The sequence below is a fragment of the Phacochoerus africanus genome, chromosome 10 (genome assembly GCF_016906955.1).
Source record: "Phacochoerus africanus isolate WHEZ1 chromosome 10, ROS_Pafr_v1, whole genome shotgun sequence".
Classification (NCBI taxonomy): domain Eukaryota; kingdom Metazoa; phylum Chordata; class Mammalia; order Artiodactyla; family Suidae; genus Phacochoerus; species Phacochoerus africanus.
Window position 1 is genome coordinate 73,118,695 of NC_062553.1, and position 19,077 is coordinate 73,137,771.

Below are 19,077 nucleotides of genomic sequence, written 5' to 3' on the forward strand. Positions count from 1 at the left end.
TCCCAGACTAGGGGTCGAATCGGAGCTACAGCTGCCAGCCGCACCACAGCCACAGCAGTTCAGGATTCGAGCCTTGTCTGTGACCTACACCACAGCTCACAGCAACTTGAGATCCTTATCCCACTGAGCTAGGCCAGGGATTGAACCTGCGTCCTCAGTCCTCATGGATACTAGGCGGGGTCTTTCCGCTGAGCAAAGACGGGAACTCCCCCCCACCCCAGGTGATTCTTACGCACATGCACACGGGTTTCAAAAGCTCTGATTTTTATCACTAATTCTCTATCCTGGCCTCCCATTCAAATCACTTTGTAAAGCTTTAAAAATGCTGATAACCAGGGCCCTACCCCGGACTAATTAAGTCAGTATATTAGGATCTGAGTATTAATATTTTTAAAAAGCATCCCAGGTGATTATGATGGACAGATACAGTTGAGAATCAAATCCTTAATAAAAAATGAGTAATCCAAGAAATGAGGTAACATTTGATTGAAGTTGATTCATAGTCAGATGATGGAAAAAGAATTAAGAGAAACATAGTTCAATGGTGCCCAGAGGATCTAACTGGCAGCCATCTTGAACACTGGTACCCCTTTCACTAACTGGAATTAATTCTTACCTAGTTTAATTATTACCATTATAGTTTTGTGGCTCTTGGTCATCCTTAATCATTGTTAGTTATTATATATGTGTGTGTGTGTGTGTGCATATATATATATATGTACATATATGTGTGTATGTATGTATATATGTGTGTGTGTATATATATATATATATGTATGTGTATATATATATCTCCCTGTGCACCCGAAGTATAAGGCATTTTCAATAATATCTTTTTTTTTTTTTTTTAAGTACTGAAACATCCCAAGAAAAATCTAAACTGGCTTTTCAATAAGTAAAACCCAAGAACACATTACTTAAGATTTCAACAACTAATGAAAACTTATTCCAGTTTCTTTTCATAATGGAAATGAAGGTATGTGATATTAGGAAAGCTTTTCTTCAAGATTATGTTAACTCATACTCAAAAAGGGATTACTTTGAAGAACCAGAAAATGGTGTTTTTAGTACCGCTTTAACACCAGAAAGAGAACAATTAACTATACATTAAGGAAGACTAAACATAAAACAAATCTGCCTAACTTAAGCCTTTGTTAAAAAAAAAAAAAAACCGAAGGTATTTCTTTTACTCAGGCTAACAATGTGCATACTGATAACAGAAGTATTATTTGTCATTAACACTGACTTACTGCCTCTTAGAAGAGGCTGATACAATGGCTCTGGAGCACAGTGGGTTTAAAATTATTACCTCTAGGAGACTACTGTATGTGATAATATTTCTCAGTGTTATTAAAATGTAAATAGAACCATGAAGATATTATACTACCTAAATTTCCCAATACCTAGAGCAAATAATTTTTCTGAATCCTTTTACTTCTTAAAAAAAAAAAAACTCATAAACAGAGGTTTTAAAATACACAATAAATTCTGTAATTTAGCCTTTAAAAATTATTAGATATCAGCAGTCAGTGATTGGTTTACTTTCACACTAAAACAGCAAAATTTTCATTTTAAAAATAAAATTAGATATCATGAAAACCATGACTTGTGTTATATCTAATAAGCAGAAAGAAGTCCTATAAATGTCAAATCATCACTGGTCTGCACAAGGAGATGAAGGCTTATATTTTCTACATTACTGTAGTTAAGAAATCCTAAGTCATAAAATTAAATTACTCAAATCTTCACCCTATGCCATTTCTACACTTTGGGCCCAGTATCATACTTTGCTGCCAATACAGTAATTTTGAGTTGGTCTAAACTATCTTCCACAGGTGTTACCAGTCTACCCACCTAAGAAAGATAAAGTATCCAAAAAGTTTAAAATCTTTCAGAAGAAAATTCATTATTACCCACTTTTCTTAAATCACCAAATCCTGTGTGAAGATGACATTTAGAAGGCTCTATTACAAGAAATAACTTTAAAACCAAGAGCTGCATCATTGTGAAAAATACGAGATTCTTGTATATAAGCCTTAGTCTGAACTTTAAATCTCTCAGTATTTTTAAACTCCTCTACTCAGGGGAGGTAAAATGAAGGCCAGCTAATTATTTCAAAAAGCCTAAATGGCATTTCAAGTATTTCTTTAAAGAGTAAAGGATAAATAAGAAAAACTATTTACCTGATGGCAGAATTTGGTCTCGTTCTTTTAATGTAATCCATGGCCTCGGAGGAAGCTGCTCTGGATGAACTGAAAAAAAAAAAAAAAAAAAAAAAGCAAAATTTCATGTTTTCCTAAAATTCGTATCATTTATTTTATAATGTCAAATTGGCTTCTGTCTTCTCTTTACTAAAATGGCCCACAAACTGATTTAAAAATCTAGTACTGAAACGTAACAAAGATTTAGAAGCTGAAGGAAGTTGACAAAGAGTTATGTAGAAAACATATGAGTAAATTCATTAATGGTATTTCTACTTACACAGTATTTATAAAAAGTACCTATTTAAAACCTTAGGTGAGATCTTATGTCTTCATTACACATGTAAATTGTGTTGACTCAGCCTTGTTCCCAGCTAGAAAATCAAAGCTATGTGAAGTTTCAATACACTGATGAACAAAACACTCAAATGTTTTTAAAATGGAAAAAAAATATGAATGTATAATAAAAGTTATTGAATTTTCTCATAAGGATTTCATTTCTTAGTTTTAATCTTTCTTTTATAATGACAGTGCAAAGCAAGAGTCTAGAACTACATTGTACAGAAAAAAAGGAAGGCACTGGTTAAATATTAATTGCTCAGATATGATTATCAATCCCATAGAACTAAATGCTACCTATCAGATGAAAGAAAAATCACTAAGTTAGATTTAATCACCTCTTTTTCTTCTCCCTTTTGAAACATTTGAAATTATAGGGTAATGTGATTCAAGTTTGCAGATTTACCCAGGAAATTAGTGCCTAAGAAATGTATTCCTTTAAAGCAAAAACACTCCATTGTCATCCAGCCAGAAATTTTGACCAAAGTATCCAAGATCTTACCTAAAAAAAAAAGTATCCAAGATCTTTTTTAAAATGTCAGTTTACTACTTTGGTGTTCCAAAAGTCTATCTAAAGGATGCCTGCTTTGGCAGCCATGCTTTTCACAAAGTGAAATGAACATTATTTTGTATGGTCCATAACTTGTCAGGAAAGGAATGAAGGTCATCATAAGATAATAAACCAACCATCTAGGTAGTTCAGCATATTGAATCATGGAAAATAATCATGCCTGCAAGGAGTGCCATGCCACAATCAGGGCAACTCTCTCAAAAATAAAAAGGCCATTATATAAATGAACACTCTAGCTGCTGAGATCCTTATTAGCAAATAGTTAAGAATTCAGAAATCAAGAAAAGTATCAGGAGTTCCCACTGTGGCTCAGCGGAAATGAACCTGACTAGTATCCACGAGGATGCGGGTTCAATTCCTGGCCTCGCTCAGTGGATCAGAGATCCAGCATTGCCATCTAGGTCCCAGACACGGCTAGGATCTTCCTTGGCTGTGGAGTAGGCTAGGCAGCTGCAGCTGTGATTTGACCCCTTGCCTGGGAACTTCCATATGCCACGGGTGTGGCCTTATAAAGCAAAAAAAAAAAAAAAAAAGAAAAAAAGGAAAAGACAATTATCAAAGTAAAGCACATAAGGTGATGTCAATATTGTGATGCTTCCCATATCTTAACTAATACAGCACAATATACCAGGATAAGTAAATGTATGGTATTGTCCAACAAAACCAAAGAATAAAAACACGGGGAAAGACACTCTATCTCACCAGTAACCAGGAAAAATAAAAAGATGAGATAGCATGTCTATTCAGGTTTACAAAAAAAAAGTTTAAGTTTAATAGTATCCAGAGTTGGTGAAGGAGATAAGAAAGAGATACTTAATGCACAACTGGTAGAAGTACAAATTGATACAGCTACCTGGAAGGACAAATTGGCACCATCTTTTAAAATTTAAAACATTCATGTCCCTGTGGCCCAGGAATTCCAACTGATGTTCATTATACCATCATTTATAATAGCAAAAGCAATGGTAAATAGCTTATATCCATTTTACAGACATCTATGCTACAGTTTAAAAGAAAAAAAGATATATGTGTGCTAAAGTGGAAAGGCATGTAAAAAATACTGTTGAGAGGGAAAAAAGTAGAAAAATATATAGTAATAAGACAGGATACATTTTATTAGAAGAAATGTAAAACACATGCAAAGTAATACTATTAAATTTCTACGTGGTATAATTTTTATATGTAAATGTCTATAGAAATGCCTACAAGGATACACACCCAACTTATATGTGCATTTACTCTTACATGGAGGGGACTAGAATTAAAGTTCGTGGTCAAAGGAAAATATAGTCTTAACTGGAGTTTTAACATTTTTTAAAAGGAGAATAATATACTCGTGTGTCTTTCATGCAATACGTCTTTCAACATCATACCTAAAATGTGATAAAATTATTCTCCCATTTTTATCTCCTATACTTGCCACACTAAGTTCTAGACAGCACTGCAACCAGACTTGAAGCCATCAGGAGTAAACAAGGATGGGAGGGCAAGAAAAGTCTGACTTCTCTGACCAATGGAATGAAAAGGGGAAAGCCAAGCAGGGAATAGGTGAGAAGCCCACAGCCAGTGGTAGTGACGACCCAAAGCTGCTGATGCTGACATCAACAGAGTCCCAAAATCTAATCCACTCCACACCTCATAGTGGCCTGGTCTCCCACAGTGTGGGTGCAAGCTGAGCCTGGAAGGGCCCACAGAACCCACATGCTAAAACTAAACTGGGCAGTTGCCTGCTACTGAGACTTTTCCTGAGTCTTCTAACATAATATTCTAAATATCTAGGGCCCAAGTGAACATCACTGGTCATACCAAAGACCAGGAAAAATCACAACTCAAGTGAAAAAAGACTTCCAACAGAAATCAACACAGAGATGATAACAGATGTTGAAATTATCTGACAGAAATTTTAGAGCAGCCATGATAGAGCTGCTTCAAAAAATTATAAATTCTCTTAAAACAGATGAAAAAATAGAAAATGCCAGCAAAGAAGTGGAAGAGCACAATAGTAAGGATAACAAAAGATAAAATGAGTGAAATTTGAGGGCAAATCAAGAGAATTTACTCAAATGAACAATAAAGAGAAAACAAACAAAAAGAACAGAGCTTAAGGGACCTGCAGAACTTAACAAAAGATCTCAGATCATCATATTATCAGAGTCCAGAAAGAGAGGAAACAGAATATAGACTTCAAAAGTATTCTAAGAAATAATGACTGAAAATTCCCAAATTTAGTATAGAAGTTCAAGATGTGCAAACTTCAAGCAAAAACCGTACCAAAACACATCATAATGAAACTGCTGAAAACTAAAGACAAAGAATCTCAAAAACATCTGAGAAAAGACACATTTCCTAAAGAGGAACAAAAGGTTTCTTTTCTAAAACCATGGTGGCCAGAGGAAATGGGAGAATTATTTTTCAAGTGCTAAAAGAACTGCCACCTCAAATTCTGTGCCCAGCAACACTTTCCTTCATAAATCAAGGAAAAATAAAGTTGTTATCAAAGGAAAACTAAAAGACTTTGTGGCTAGCAGACCTGCCCTTAAAGAAAGGCTAAAGGAAACTCTCTAGACAGAAAGAAAATAATAACAATAGAAGAAATGGAATATCAAAATGGAAGGAATGAGGAATGAGTAAAATTAAAGGTATGTATAACAAATTAATCTTCTCTGCATGAGCTTCTTAACACATCTGTGGTCTGAAGCAAAAATTATAACATCTGTATGGTACTCACTGAAGGTAGAGGAAATATTATAGACAATTATATTTTAAAAGTAGGGAGGGTTGGAGTTCCCGTTGTGGCTCAGAGGTAATAAACCCAGCTAGTATCCATGAGGATGTGGGTTCGATCCCCAGCCTCACTCAGTGGGTTAAGGATACAGCATTGCCGTGAGCTGTGGTGTACGTAGCAGATGCAGCTTGGATCTTGTGCTGCTGTGGCTGTGGCTTAGGCCAGTAGCTGCAGCTCTGATTCGACACCTAGCCTGAGAACTTCCATATGCTCCTGGTGCAGCCCAACACACACACACACACACACACACACACACACACATAAGTAGGGAGGGTGAAGGGCCACAAATGGAAGTAGGGCATCAGTACTTCATTTAAAGTGATGAGACGCCAGTATCAATAGACTGTGCTAAGTATGTATATTTCGATTTCTAAAGTAACCATTCAGAATGCAACAAGGTTAAGGATTTGGCATTGTTAATACAGTGGCCTGGGTTGTTATGGCGCAGTTTCTATCTCTGGCCAGGCAACTTTTGTGTGCCACGGACAAAACAAAACAAAACAAAAAATTAACTTTAAATATCAATAGTCTAATAAACACAAATTAAAAGAGTGGAGTCTTAACAGAGTATATGAAAACATATACATAACTGCTGATACAAGAAACTTACTTCAAATACCACAACACACAGTAAAGCTGATACTAAGAAGATGTAAACATGAAACAAAAAAAAAAGCCAGAGTGGTTTATATTAATATCAGATAAAGGAGCCATTAAGAGCAAAGATACTGGGAACAAAGAAAGTGATTACACAATGATAAAAAGATCAATTCACTAAGAAGATGTAGCAATCCTAAATATGTATACACCAAACAACACAACTTGCAAAATACATGAAGCCAAAACTGACAGAGCTGGAAGGAGAAATAGACAAATCCACAATTACAGTTGGTGATTTCAGCACTATAATGTCTGCACTTGATAAGACTACTAGATAAAAAATTACAAAAATAAATAGAAGAATTAAAAAGCACCAACAACCAACATGATCTAAGTTACACGTATAGATTACTCCACCCAACAAATGCAGAACATATATTGTTTTCAAGCACTCATAGGACATTCACCAAGATAGACAATAAAACAGACCTCAACAAATTTAAAGGAACTGAAATAATACAGACTGTTTCCCAACTGGAATCAAACAAAAAGTTAATAACAGACAACAGGAAATTAAACAACACATTTCTAAATAATCCATGAGTCAAAGAGGAAGACTCAAAAGAAATTTTTAAAAATACATTAAACAGAATGAAAATGAAAATACAACATATCAAAATGCATAAAATGCAACTAAAGTAGTTCTGAGAGGGAAATTATAAAGTGCATAGTACTATATATCCCTGACCCTCATACAGTTGAAAATTTGCATAGAACTTTGTAGTCAGCCTTCCACTGCAGTTCTACATCCACAGATTTAACTAAACATAGTTCCTAGAGTGCTGTAGGACATACTCATTTTTTTAAAAAACCCACATATGATGGACTCGTGCAGTTCAAACTGTGTTCAAGGATCAGCTGTATCCTCAATCAAAATCCCTAGTCTTGGGAGAGGGAAGACATTTGAAAAGCTGATTCCAGCAATTTTAATAAAAATAGAAGGCAAAAAGAAGCATGAGACCAAAATTAGTCAAGACTTTATAATCAAACTGAGGAAGACTTCACTGAATCCCAAAACATTTTCTAAAGCTATCATAATTAAAAACAGTATTATGTTGCCATAAAGACTAGTGGAAGAGAACAGAAAATAGAGAATCTAGCAACAGATCCACACAAACACTTGACAATTCATGACAAAGACGGTGCAAAAAACAGTGATGAAAGAACAATCATTTTAATAAATGGCTCAGGGTCAATTTAATATACACATGGAAAAGTTATAAAGTTGATTCCTGTGTTACACAAACATCAATTCTAGGAAGATTATAGCTCTTAATATTGTAAGTAAAAAATGGAGTTTTATGATAATAACAATATATTCATGAACTCGATGTAGGGAAAAATTCTTAAAGAGAACACAAAAGTAGTATCATTCTAGGAAAGATCAATATACTTTTTAAGTTTTTTTCTGTTTATCAAGAGACAAACTAAGAGTGAAAAAGCAACAAGAGCAGGGGAAAAAGCATTTGCAACATTTGTACCAACAGCTTGTATCTAAGACACATGAAGAACTCCTTTAAAATTACACACACAGGCGTTCCCGTCATGGCGCAGTGGTTAACGAATCCAACTAGGAACCATGAGGTTGTGAGTTCGGTCCCTGCCTTTGCTCAGGGGGTTAATGATCTGGCATTGCCGTGAGTTGTGGTGTAGGTTGCAGACACGGCTTAGATCCCGCATTGCTGTGGCCCTGGCATAGGCTGGCGGCTACAGCTCTAATTCGACCCCTAGCCTGGGAACCTCCACATGCTATGGGAGCGGCCCAAGAAATAGCAAAAAGACAAAAAAAAAAATTACACATACACACCCCCCCCTTGCCATGTGGCTGGATCACTGGCTATCATCCACATAGACAAGAGAGATAACTTACTCTTAAAACAAAAAGGAAATAACATACACCTGCTTTGTATACAACTTAATTAAATGGCCACATATTCTTAATTTCTTACTAAAAGGATTTCTCTAATAGGATTTTTATCTCTCTCCCATCAATCAACTTTTAGTCTTTAAAGCCAAAAAAATTCAAATAATATTAATTTGGTTTTACCTCATCATAAATTTACTACTTTAAAAAATTTTGTATGTAGGTGGGCGTCTTCTATGATAGAGAGGAGTAGAGTACAACCAAAATATTGTGATGATGGACTGTGCTGGAATCTAGATTTTTCCAGCTCTATTTCAGGATACTGTATTTTTTAAAGGCATCATTCCAAGAAAAATATATGAATTAAAAAATGTTTTAAATCAAATACTTAATACATTTTTTAAAAATTCCAGCTGGAATACATTTTAATCAGATAAATGTGGTGGGGTTTTTTTTGTTTTTTTTTTTTTTGTTTTTTAAGGGCTGCACCCATAGCATATGGAGGTTTCCAGGTTAGGGATCAAATCAGAGTTGCAGCTGCCAGCCTACACCACAGCTACAGCAACGCCAGATCCGAGCTGCACCTGTGACCTACACCACAAGTCACAGCAGTGCCGGATCCTTAACCCACTGAGCGAGGCCAGGGATCAAACTCGAGTCCTCATAGATCCTAGTCGGGTTCGTTAACCGGTGAACTGCAAAGGGAACTCCCAAATCTTTTTGGTGTTCTTAATAAAAATCCTGCTTGCAAGATCTCCACAAACGTGTAGTGAATCAAAAGAATCATTTCATTCATGAAATCTGTGTACAATATGTGAGTTCCAAGAAATCTGCATCAAATTCAGACAATTGATGACTATGTACCCCTATGATTAAGAGCAAGACCACCTTGGGTTCACAACTCTAGCATCAATCAGCTGTGTACTTAGGTAAATAACTTATTCCCTGAATCTCAGAATGTCTACTGTGCCAGTAAAAATTCCTACCTCCGAGGTTCTTAAAAAAATTCAACATGATAAGGTAACTAAGCTCCTAATTGCTTAGCAAATATAAAGCACAGAGTATATGAAATGAATTTCCTGTAACTACCATGGGATATACTAATTAAAGGAACTTCAATCCTATAAGCAGTTATAAAAAATGGTCAGATGCTCTTAAGCAAAATGTGAGGCACTAGCTAAGAGCAGTATCTGTAGAATTTATTGCTTTGTCAGTAATAGTTACCTGCAAGATTGTCAAGCATGAAGTTCAGTAGCTTTCGGGTTCCATCTGGGTCCTGGTATAAATTGAGAATATCCTGTGATAAAGGATTGCCTAAGAAAAAGACAAAAATAAAATCTGTAAGACTTACCACAGGGAGATGAAACAAATGTGCACATAAAACAAAATACTAATTTTCTAAAGTGAATTTTACTGTATTTAATCTGTTAAATTTAAAGAAATCACATGAATTAAAAAATACTCTTTGTTAAGGTAGTCATAAAGAAAAACTTGAGAATTGTTTCTTTCCAGTTTTCACTGTTTATACTGTACACTTACCATTTGAATTTATCAAAATCAATTATCTACATACATACATACATGCACATATATGTATAAACCTTGGTTAATTCTAAGCTAATATCACAACTTGGCCCACTGAAGTAACCCTAAAGGTTCTATATTTATTTTTGAAGACGATATTCTAAGTGAAAGAAAAACAGCGTTGTATGGAAAAGAATGTGTGATATCATGAAAAAGAAGGATCTTCCTAATTAGAATATTTATATTACAAATGGAGAAAAGAAAATCTATCATTACCAAGATGAGTTAGTGAAATATCAGAAGAAAATAAGAATTTTTTACGACCATGAGCAGGGGTATCTAAATACTAAGAGTACAGATTTATCAAATACTAAAAATAAACTATTATTAACAGTCTATATATTCCCTTAAGAAATAAAGGCAATACTTGTTACGACAAACATGCAAAAATACTCTAGCAAACATATTTGAAAACAAAACAAACAAACAAAAAAACTGTGGAACTTTCAGAAATGAAGGTTTTAACCATTAAAAAAAAAGCAGGAGTTCCTGCTCTGATTCAGCTGTAACAAACCCAACTAGTATCCATGAGAACTCGGGTTTGATCCCTGACCTAGCTCAGTGGGTTATGATCCAGTGTTGCCATGAGCTGTGGTGTAGGTCATGGACACAGGTTGGATCCGGTGTTGCTGTGGCTGTCGCACAGGCCGGCAGCTGCAGCTCTGATTCAATGCCTAGGCTGGGAACTTCCATATGCCGCAGGTGTGGCCCTTAAAATACAAAAAACAAAAACAGGCAAAATCTTCAATGCAACACACACCAATCAAAATAACTAAAATTTAAAAACACCAACGAAGCGGTTAGAATGAATGGGAAGTACTTGGAATCCTTAGAAACCGCTAGTGCAGGTATGAAATAATACAACTGTGGTGAAAATCCATTTGGAAGTTTCCAACTGATCTGTAAGTGGGGAAAGGAAACTTCCTGCAGTGAGGGAAATGTTCTATATCTTGAGTTAGGCGGTGGTGACACATGTGCATACTGCTGTCAACATTAGTCAGGCTGCACACTTCAGTATTTGGATATTTTACTGTAAGTAACTGTAACTCAATAAAATACTAGAGGAAAAATTATCATGAGTTGGGCAACAGATTACTCACAGCTGAAAATAAAACAAGTCAACAAGGAAAAATATATTCAAAGAAATTACCAAAAATGCATCACTGAGAGTCCAAAAACATGAGGCAGTAAAAATATGGAAATTAGCAGAAAAAAATCTTAATATGCATTAAACTGGAGCTCTAGAAAGAAAGAATGCTACTTTGGTTTCCAGACCAAAATGTAAAGAGATGGGAAGTTGTCACTCCCAGCCCCACAACTGAGGTGATAGGGCAAACTGCTGTCCTAAACACAAGCAGCCAGATCAGAGAGACACAGTCTAGTGGGAGCAGAAGCCCAGGGCTGGAGCTAGTATTGGTTGGAGCACTTGTAATTGATAAATTGCTGGACACTAAGAGAAGATTAGCTTGAGAGTTAAAAACTAGAGAGAACCCAATCTTAGGGGTCTCCACACTTTCCTGAATTTCATCCCCAGGAATCCTACCAGGTTCTCACTATAAAGACTGAAAAAAAATCCTCTTGTGCTTCTGGCAGGGGAAGGAAAGAAACTGTTCTCTAACAAACCCTTCCCACAAAGGAATCTATTTTACCAGAATATAGCCAAGTGCAGTTTACCAAAGCCTAAACAACCTGGGATAGGAGAAACAGCCTACCCTAGCCCCCTCAAGCCTGATGTGCATGGGGAGGGGTACACCCAATTCAGCCTCATCAAAAGACTGAGAGCACACTGCACGAGCGCACTCTTCCTCTCCTTCCATACTTCATCACCACATTAACAGAGGTCTGAGAACTGCAAGCTTCAGACCCCACTCAGTCTCTGGAAAGATCCAAGGACAACAGAGGACATAAAAACAAGGACACGAGGAGTTCCTGTCATGGCTTAGCGGAAATGAATCCAACTAGGAAACATGAGGATGCGGGTTAGACCCCTGTCCCCACTCAGTGCATTAAGGATCTGGTGTTGCCATAAGCTGTGGTGTAGGTCATGGGTGCAGCTCGGATCTGGCATTGCTGTGACTGTGGTGTAGGCTGGCAGCTACAGCTCTGATTTGACCCCTAGTCTGGGAACCTCCATTTGCAGCAGGTGTGGCCCTAAAAAAAAAAAAAAAAAAAACAAGGACACAAGAGAATATTTTTAGATTCTGACACACAACTAGAGTAAACAGTAAACACAACCTAAATTCTCACCAGAGAGAAGAGAAATGAGAAGAGGCAATATTTGAAAAGAAAAAAGTTGCAAATTTCAAAAGCTATTTTTAAACTTCAAACTGATATGAAAAGCACAACATATACAAAGAAGTTTACGAAAACTTTCATTTTATACTGTACCGAGAACTAGAAAATGCCCATGCAAATAGAAAACTTTAAAATCGGATAGGGAAAAAGGACCAACTACTTCAAAAGAAAAAACATGAGAATGACAACAAAATTCATTAACAACAATGGAAGCCAAAATACAGTGGAATAATATCTCCACAGAGTTGCAAGATGGTATTGGAGACTTTAATACTCTTCTACACAAAGTAGACAGAAAATCAATACAGATAAAGAAGACCCGAACAATATGGTTAACCAACTGATATCTACGTAATCTTCTACTCATGAACAAGAAAATATACATTCTTTCCCAGTACACATGAATATTTACCAATAGACCATAGTCTGGGCCAGAAAACAAACTATAATATATTTTAAATGAATGAAATCTTATAAAGCACACCATATGACCACAACGAAATAAAACAAGAAACCAATAACAGACAGGTATCTGGAAAATCCCCAACTATTCTGAAATTAAACATCATACTTCTAATAATACATGGGCCAAAGAGGAAGTCACAGGGAATTTTTTAATGTTTTAGTTAAATTAAAATGAAAACACACGATCAAAATTTGTAGGATACAGCTAAATCAACATTTTGAGGAAAATACATACCATTAGGTGCTCTTATTAGAAAAGAAAAATCTAGGAGCCCCCGTTGCAGCTCAGAGGTAACAAACCAAACTAGTATCCATGAGGATGCTGGTTCTATCCCTGTGCCTGCTCTGTGGGTTAAGGATCCAGTGTTGCTGTGAGGTGTGGTGTAGGTCACAGGTGTGGCTTGGATCCCATGTTGCTGTTGCTGTGGCGTAGGCTGGCAGGTTCAACCCCTAGCCTGAGAACTTCCATATGCCACAAGTGTAGCCCTAAAAAGCAAAAAGAAAAGAAAAATCTAAAACCAATGTTCTAACTCCCATATTAATAATCTAAAAAAAGAGCAAATATATCCCCCCAAAGAAACAAAAAGGAACTAATAAAGAGCCAAAATCTGTAAAATTTAAAACAAAAAACAGATTAATATTGAACCCAAAAGATGGTACTCTGAAAGAGGCAATAAAATTAATAAATCCCTCTTTAACCAGGAACAAAAGATACAAATTATAAACATCAAGAATGAAAGAGAGAGCAGCCCTTGAGACATTAAAAGGATAGAGAACACTAGGAAAAATTTATGTCCATAAATTCAACAACTTAGAAGAAATGAATAAGTTCCTTGAAAGACAGAAACTCCCACAGCTTATTCAAAAAGAAATAGAAAACTCAGCAAAAATGGCAGAGTAAAAGACCTCTAAAATTTTGCCTCTCCATAAAAGCAGTAATAAAAAAACAAAAACAAACAAAAAAGCTAGTAAAAATTGTAGACTCCATTAATTCAAAATTCTAGAAATTAACTAATGACTATAGCAATACAGGGAACATTTAGTCAAGATAAAAGCACAGCAACTTATCGAATTTTATTTTTTTCCTGGTCCCTTACTTCCAGGGCAGCCTGACAGCCACTGGAGCACCAAAACTGATCTGGAACAATTCCAAAGACTTATTCCCAAATACTAGTAGTTATCAGACCTATGTGGTGATTCCTTGACTCTTGCCTAATGTTAAAAGACTTCTTCCTTAAGAGGAGAAGTGGGGTTGGGGGTAATGTTTGAGGAAACTATTAATGGCAAATGTTTTAAATCTATGGGTATCTCAGGTCATGTAAACAGCTGAGGCAAACAATAGACTAACCAAAAAGCTTAAAAGGAAAAGCTTGGGAATGAAGTATCAATAGGGGTTTTGAAAAGCTCTGACATATTCTTGGGACTCTAGAAGGTTATACATACATGGAGGCCAGGGCACATGCTTAGGAAATACCTAGAGAGAGCCTAGGTTCTCAATTCTGTCTGACCTTAAGATCAGACACAAGTAGGAAGTGAAGGACAAGGCAGAGTTATAAACTTCCTGGCTGAGATTTGAAGGTGTGTCCCAAAATACACATGTAGGCACTTGGCCAAGAGTGGGAGGCTTATTGGTTATGGGCATTTAAGGAAATCTCTGTCCAATCATTGGGTGACCATGAACTGAATAAAGACTTCAATGTCCACACATGATAAAGTATACAAAATTCACAGAATTAATTCTGAAAAGTTACTAAAGCAACAAACAACAAATATAACAAGCAGCTGGGAAGGGGAGAGAGTATAACTTCAAAAGTTACATATTATTTTATTTTATTTATTTATTTACTTATTTATTTTTGTCTTTTTGCTATTTCTTGGGCCACTTCCGCGGCATATGGAGGTTCCCAGGCTAGGGGTCTGATAGGAGCTGTAGCCACCGGCCCAGGCCAGAGCCACAGCAATGCAGGATCCAAGCCCCATCTGTGACCCACACCACAGCTCACGGCAACACCGGATTGTTAACCCACTGAGCAAGGGCAGGGACCAAACCCGCAACCTCATGGTTCCTAGTCGGATTCGTTAACCACTGCGCCACGACGATTTTTTTGTTTGTTTTTTTTTTTGTGAAAGTTACATATTATTTTAAATGTCCAATTATTAACAACAACAACAAAAAAAACTATAAAATACACAAAAACAAGACAGTGTGTCTCATACACAGGAGCAAAAAAGCAATCAATATACACTGCCCCGAGAATAAACACTGTATCCAAGGACTTAAAAAAAATGTTAACCCACAGAATGGGAGAAAATATTTGCAAATGAACCAAATGACAAGGGATTAATCTCCAAAATTTACAAACACATCCTGCAGCTCCATGCCAAAAAAACAAACAACCCCATCAAAAAATGGGCAGAAGATCTAAACAGACAATTCTCCAAAGACATACAAATAGCCAAAAAACACACAAAAAGATATTCAACATCACTCATTATTAGAGAAATGCAAATCAAAACCACTAATGAGATACCACCTTACATCAGCCAGAATGGCCATCATCAAAAAGTCTACAAACAATAAATGCTGGAGAGGGTGTGGAGAAAAGGGAATCCTATTACATTGTTGGTGAGAATGTAAATTGGTGCAACCACTGTGGAAAACAGTATGGAGATGCCTCAGAAAACTAAAAACAGAATTACCATTTGACCCAGTAATCCCACTCCTGGGCATCTATCCAGAGAAAACCAAGACTCAAAAAGATACATGTACTCCAGTGTTCACCATATACAATAGCCAAGACCTGGAAACAACCTAAATGTCCATCGACAGAGGAGTGGATAAGGAAGATGTGGGACATATACACAATGAGTATATGTGGAATGGAATATTACTCAGCCATTAAAAGGAAAGAAATAACATCATTTGCAGCAACTATGGAAGGACCAAGAAATTATCATGCTAAGTAAAGTCAGTCAGACAGTGAGACACCAACATCATATGCTATCATTTACATATGGAATCTAAAAAAAAGACACAATGAACTTCTTTGCAGAACAGATACTGACTCACAGACTTTGAAAAACTTGTGGTTTCCAAATGAGACAGGTTGGGGAGTAGGGGGATGTGCTGGGGGGTTGGGATGGAAATGCTATAAAATTTGGTTGTGATGATCACTGTACAACTATAAATGTAATAAAATCCATTGAGTAATTTTTAAAAAGACTTTAAAAATCCACTATTTTAGGAGTTCCCATAGTGGCTCGGTGGTTAACGAATCCGACTAGTATCCATGCGAGTATGGGTTTGATCCTTGACCTCACTCAGTGGGTTAAGGATCTGCCATTTCTGTGAGCTGTGGTGTAATTCCCAGACTTGGCTTGGATCCCAAGTTGCTGTGCTTGTGGTGTAGGCTGGCAGCTACAGCTCCGATTTGACCCCTAGCCTGGGGTCTCCATATGCTGCAGATGCAGCCCTAAAAAGACAAAAGGACCAATAAATAAATAAATCCACTCTTTTAAAATGTTTAAAGAGCTGAAGAAAATCACTTCTAAAGACTTAACAATAAAGGAGGAGAACAATGTATCAACAGATGCAGAATATCAAAAAAGAGAAGTTATAAAAAGGAACTAAATAGAAATTTTAAGATAAAAAAAAAAAAAACACTAGAAGAGCTTAAGAGCAATATTGGACAGGTAGAAAAAAGGATCCATGACCTTGAAGATAGGTCAGTTGAGGCTATAGTATCTGAGGAAAAGAAAGAAAAAAGAATGAAGAAAAATTACAGAGCTCAGATAATCTATGAAAGAACAAGTATGTCAAAATATGCATAATGGAAATCCTAGAAGAGGAAAAGAGAAAAGAACAGGACAATAATTTAAATAAATAATGGTTAAAAGCACCCCAAATTAAAGAAAAACATTGCTATACCTATGCAGGAAGCTCAACAAACTCCAAGTAGGATAAAATACAAGCGAAATCCATACCTAGAGAAATTATAATAAAACTGTGCAAAATCAAAGAAAGAACCTTGAAAGTACCAAGAAAGAAGTGACTCATCGTATACAAATCCGCAAAAAGATTAACAGCTGATATCTCATTAGAAACCATTGAGGATGGAGTTCCTGTAATGGCTTCATCGGATCCTAGTGGTTAACAAATCCGACAAGGAACCATGAGGTTGGGGGTTCAATCCCTGGCCTTGCTCAGTGGGTTAAGGATCCAGCGTTGCTGTGAGCTGTGGTGTAGGTCACAGATGCAGCTTGGATCTGGTGTTTCTGTGGCTGTGGTGTAGGCCAGCAGCTATAGCTCCAATTCAATCCCTAGCCTGAGAAATTCCATATGCTGTGAGTGCGGCACTAAAAAGCAAAAAATAAATAAATAAAAGACAATATAAATGTAATTTTTGTTTTTAACTTTTTTTTGCCTAGCTGATATAAGAGATAATTGCATTCACCAATAAATCTACACTGAAGGGCAGACAATGTAAAAAAAGATGGTATAAAAGAGAAGTGAATGAAGCTATAGGTGCAAAATTCTTGTATATTAAAATTAATCTGCTATTAATCCAAATTAGATTTCTATAAACTAAGATGTTAATTGTAATACTCAGAGTAACCACTAAGAAAATAATACAGCAAAAGAAACAAAGGAATTAAATTGGTACACTTGAAAATACCCATTTGACACAAAAGACATTACTTGAGGAACAGAGGAACAAAAAGGATATAACACATATAGAATACAAATAGCAAAATGGCTGACATGAATCTACTTTATCACCAAATACATTAAATGTAAGTGGATTAGACACTGATTAAAAAGTAGAGATTAGCAGAATAAATAATAAAGCATGATTCATTATATGCTAGCCACAAGAAACACACTATAAATTCAAAGACACAAATACGTTGAAAGTAAAAGAATAGAAAAAGATATGCCATGCAAACAGTAACTAAAAGAGAACTGAAGTGGCTATACTAAAAGCACAGGGATAATCTCAATGTCTTATATCAATGAAAGGAAATGAATTAGTAGTTGAAAACTTTTCAACCAAAAAAATTCCAAGTCCTTATAGTTTTCTGGAAAATTCTACCAATAATTTAAGAAAGCAATACAAATGTAAACTCTGAAAAAAACAGAAGTGTTAGTAATACTTTCCAACTCATTTTATGAAGTCAGTACTATCCTGATATCAAGCTAGTCAAAAACATTATGAGAAAAATACTACAGAATATGTCTTACAATCATAAATGTATAAATCATCAACAAAATACTAGCACATCAAATACAAAAATACATTAAAAAGAGAATACATTATGGCCAAGTGGCATTTATAATGGGAATAGAAGGTGAGTTCTATTGATAGAAGGCTGATTATCTATGAATAAAACACCAATGTAATTCACATATAAATAAAGTCATATGATCATCTCAACAGTTGTAGAGAAAGGATTTGACCAAATTCAACTTGCATAAATAACAAAACTCCTCAGCAAATGTGAAGAGAAGAAAAATTTATTTCATCTGAAAAGGCATCTAACAAAAAACTTACACCTGATATAATTAATGGTTAAAGACTGAGTGCTTCCTCCCTAAAACTGAGAAGGGGGCAAGGATATGCAGTATTAAAATCCCTATTTAATATTGTCCTCACCAGTGTGAGGAGGCAAACAAACAAACAAACAAAAAAGGACAGGAAGAAATGAAAGGGTCTCTATTCACAAATTAAGAGTTTGTAAAAGTAGTAAGTTTACAAATGTTGAAGGGAAAAGGTCAATATATTTTTTAATGAACTGCATTTTAATTCTATACAATGTCAATAAATAATTGGGAATTTTTGAGTGTTATTTACAAGAGCATCAAATATCAAATAAGCAGAAAATCTGGCAAAAGTATGCACGTCTAGCAAAATATTTACAAGATCTACATGCTGAAAACTAACAAAACATCAAAGAAAAATAGAAAGGTATACTCTATTCATAGATTGGAAGGCTCAATATTAAGTCTCAAGATTAATATATTGATTCTTTCCCCAAACTAATCTACTTATTCAATACAATTCCAATAAAAATTTCAGTAGGATATTTTGCAAAAATCATAAGCTGACTCTAAAACTTATATGGAAATGTAAAGCATCTAGAGGGTGCAAAGCAATTTTGACAAATACCCATAAAGTTGGAGAACTCATACTATATACTCTCGAGGCTTATCATAAAGCTACAGCAATTGAACACTTTGATCAGTGGAAAGAATAATGTACCCAGCAGAAGACCCACATATATCTGGGTCTAATGAATTTAGCCAAAGTTGCAA

At 35.7% G+C, this 19,077-nt stretch overlaps 1 protein-coding gene across 7 annotated transcripts in view; it reads right to left on the reverse strand.

Annotated features, from left to right (window-relative positions):
- Nucleotides 1-19,077, reverse strand: part of CNOT6L (CCR4-NOT transcription complex subunit 6 like) — a 191,185-nt gene that overhangs the window by 86,753 nt on the left and 85,355 nt on the right. For all 7 annotated transcript variants that reach the window (XM_047798837.1, XM_047798836.1, XM_047798834.1 and 4 more), the window contains 2 exons: nucleotides 9,645-9,734; nucleotides 2,184-2,252 (listed from right to left, as the gene is read on the reverse strand). In XM_047798837.1, the coding sequence (XP_047654793.1) occupies nucleotides 2,184-2,252; nucleotides 9,645-9,734 (159 nt within the window). The remainder of the gene's footprint in view (nucleotides 1-2,183; nucleotides 2,253-9,644; nucleotides 9,735-19,077) is intronic.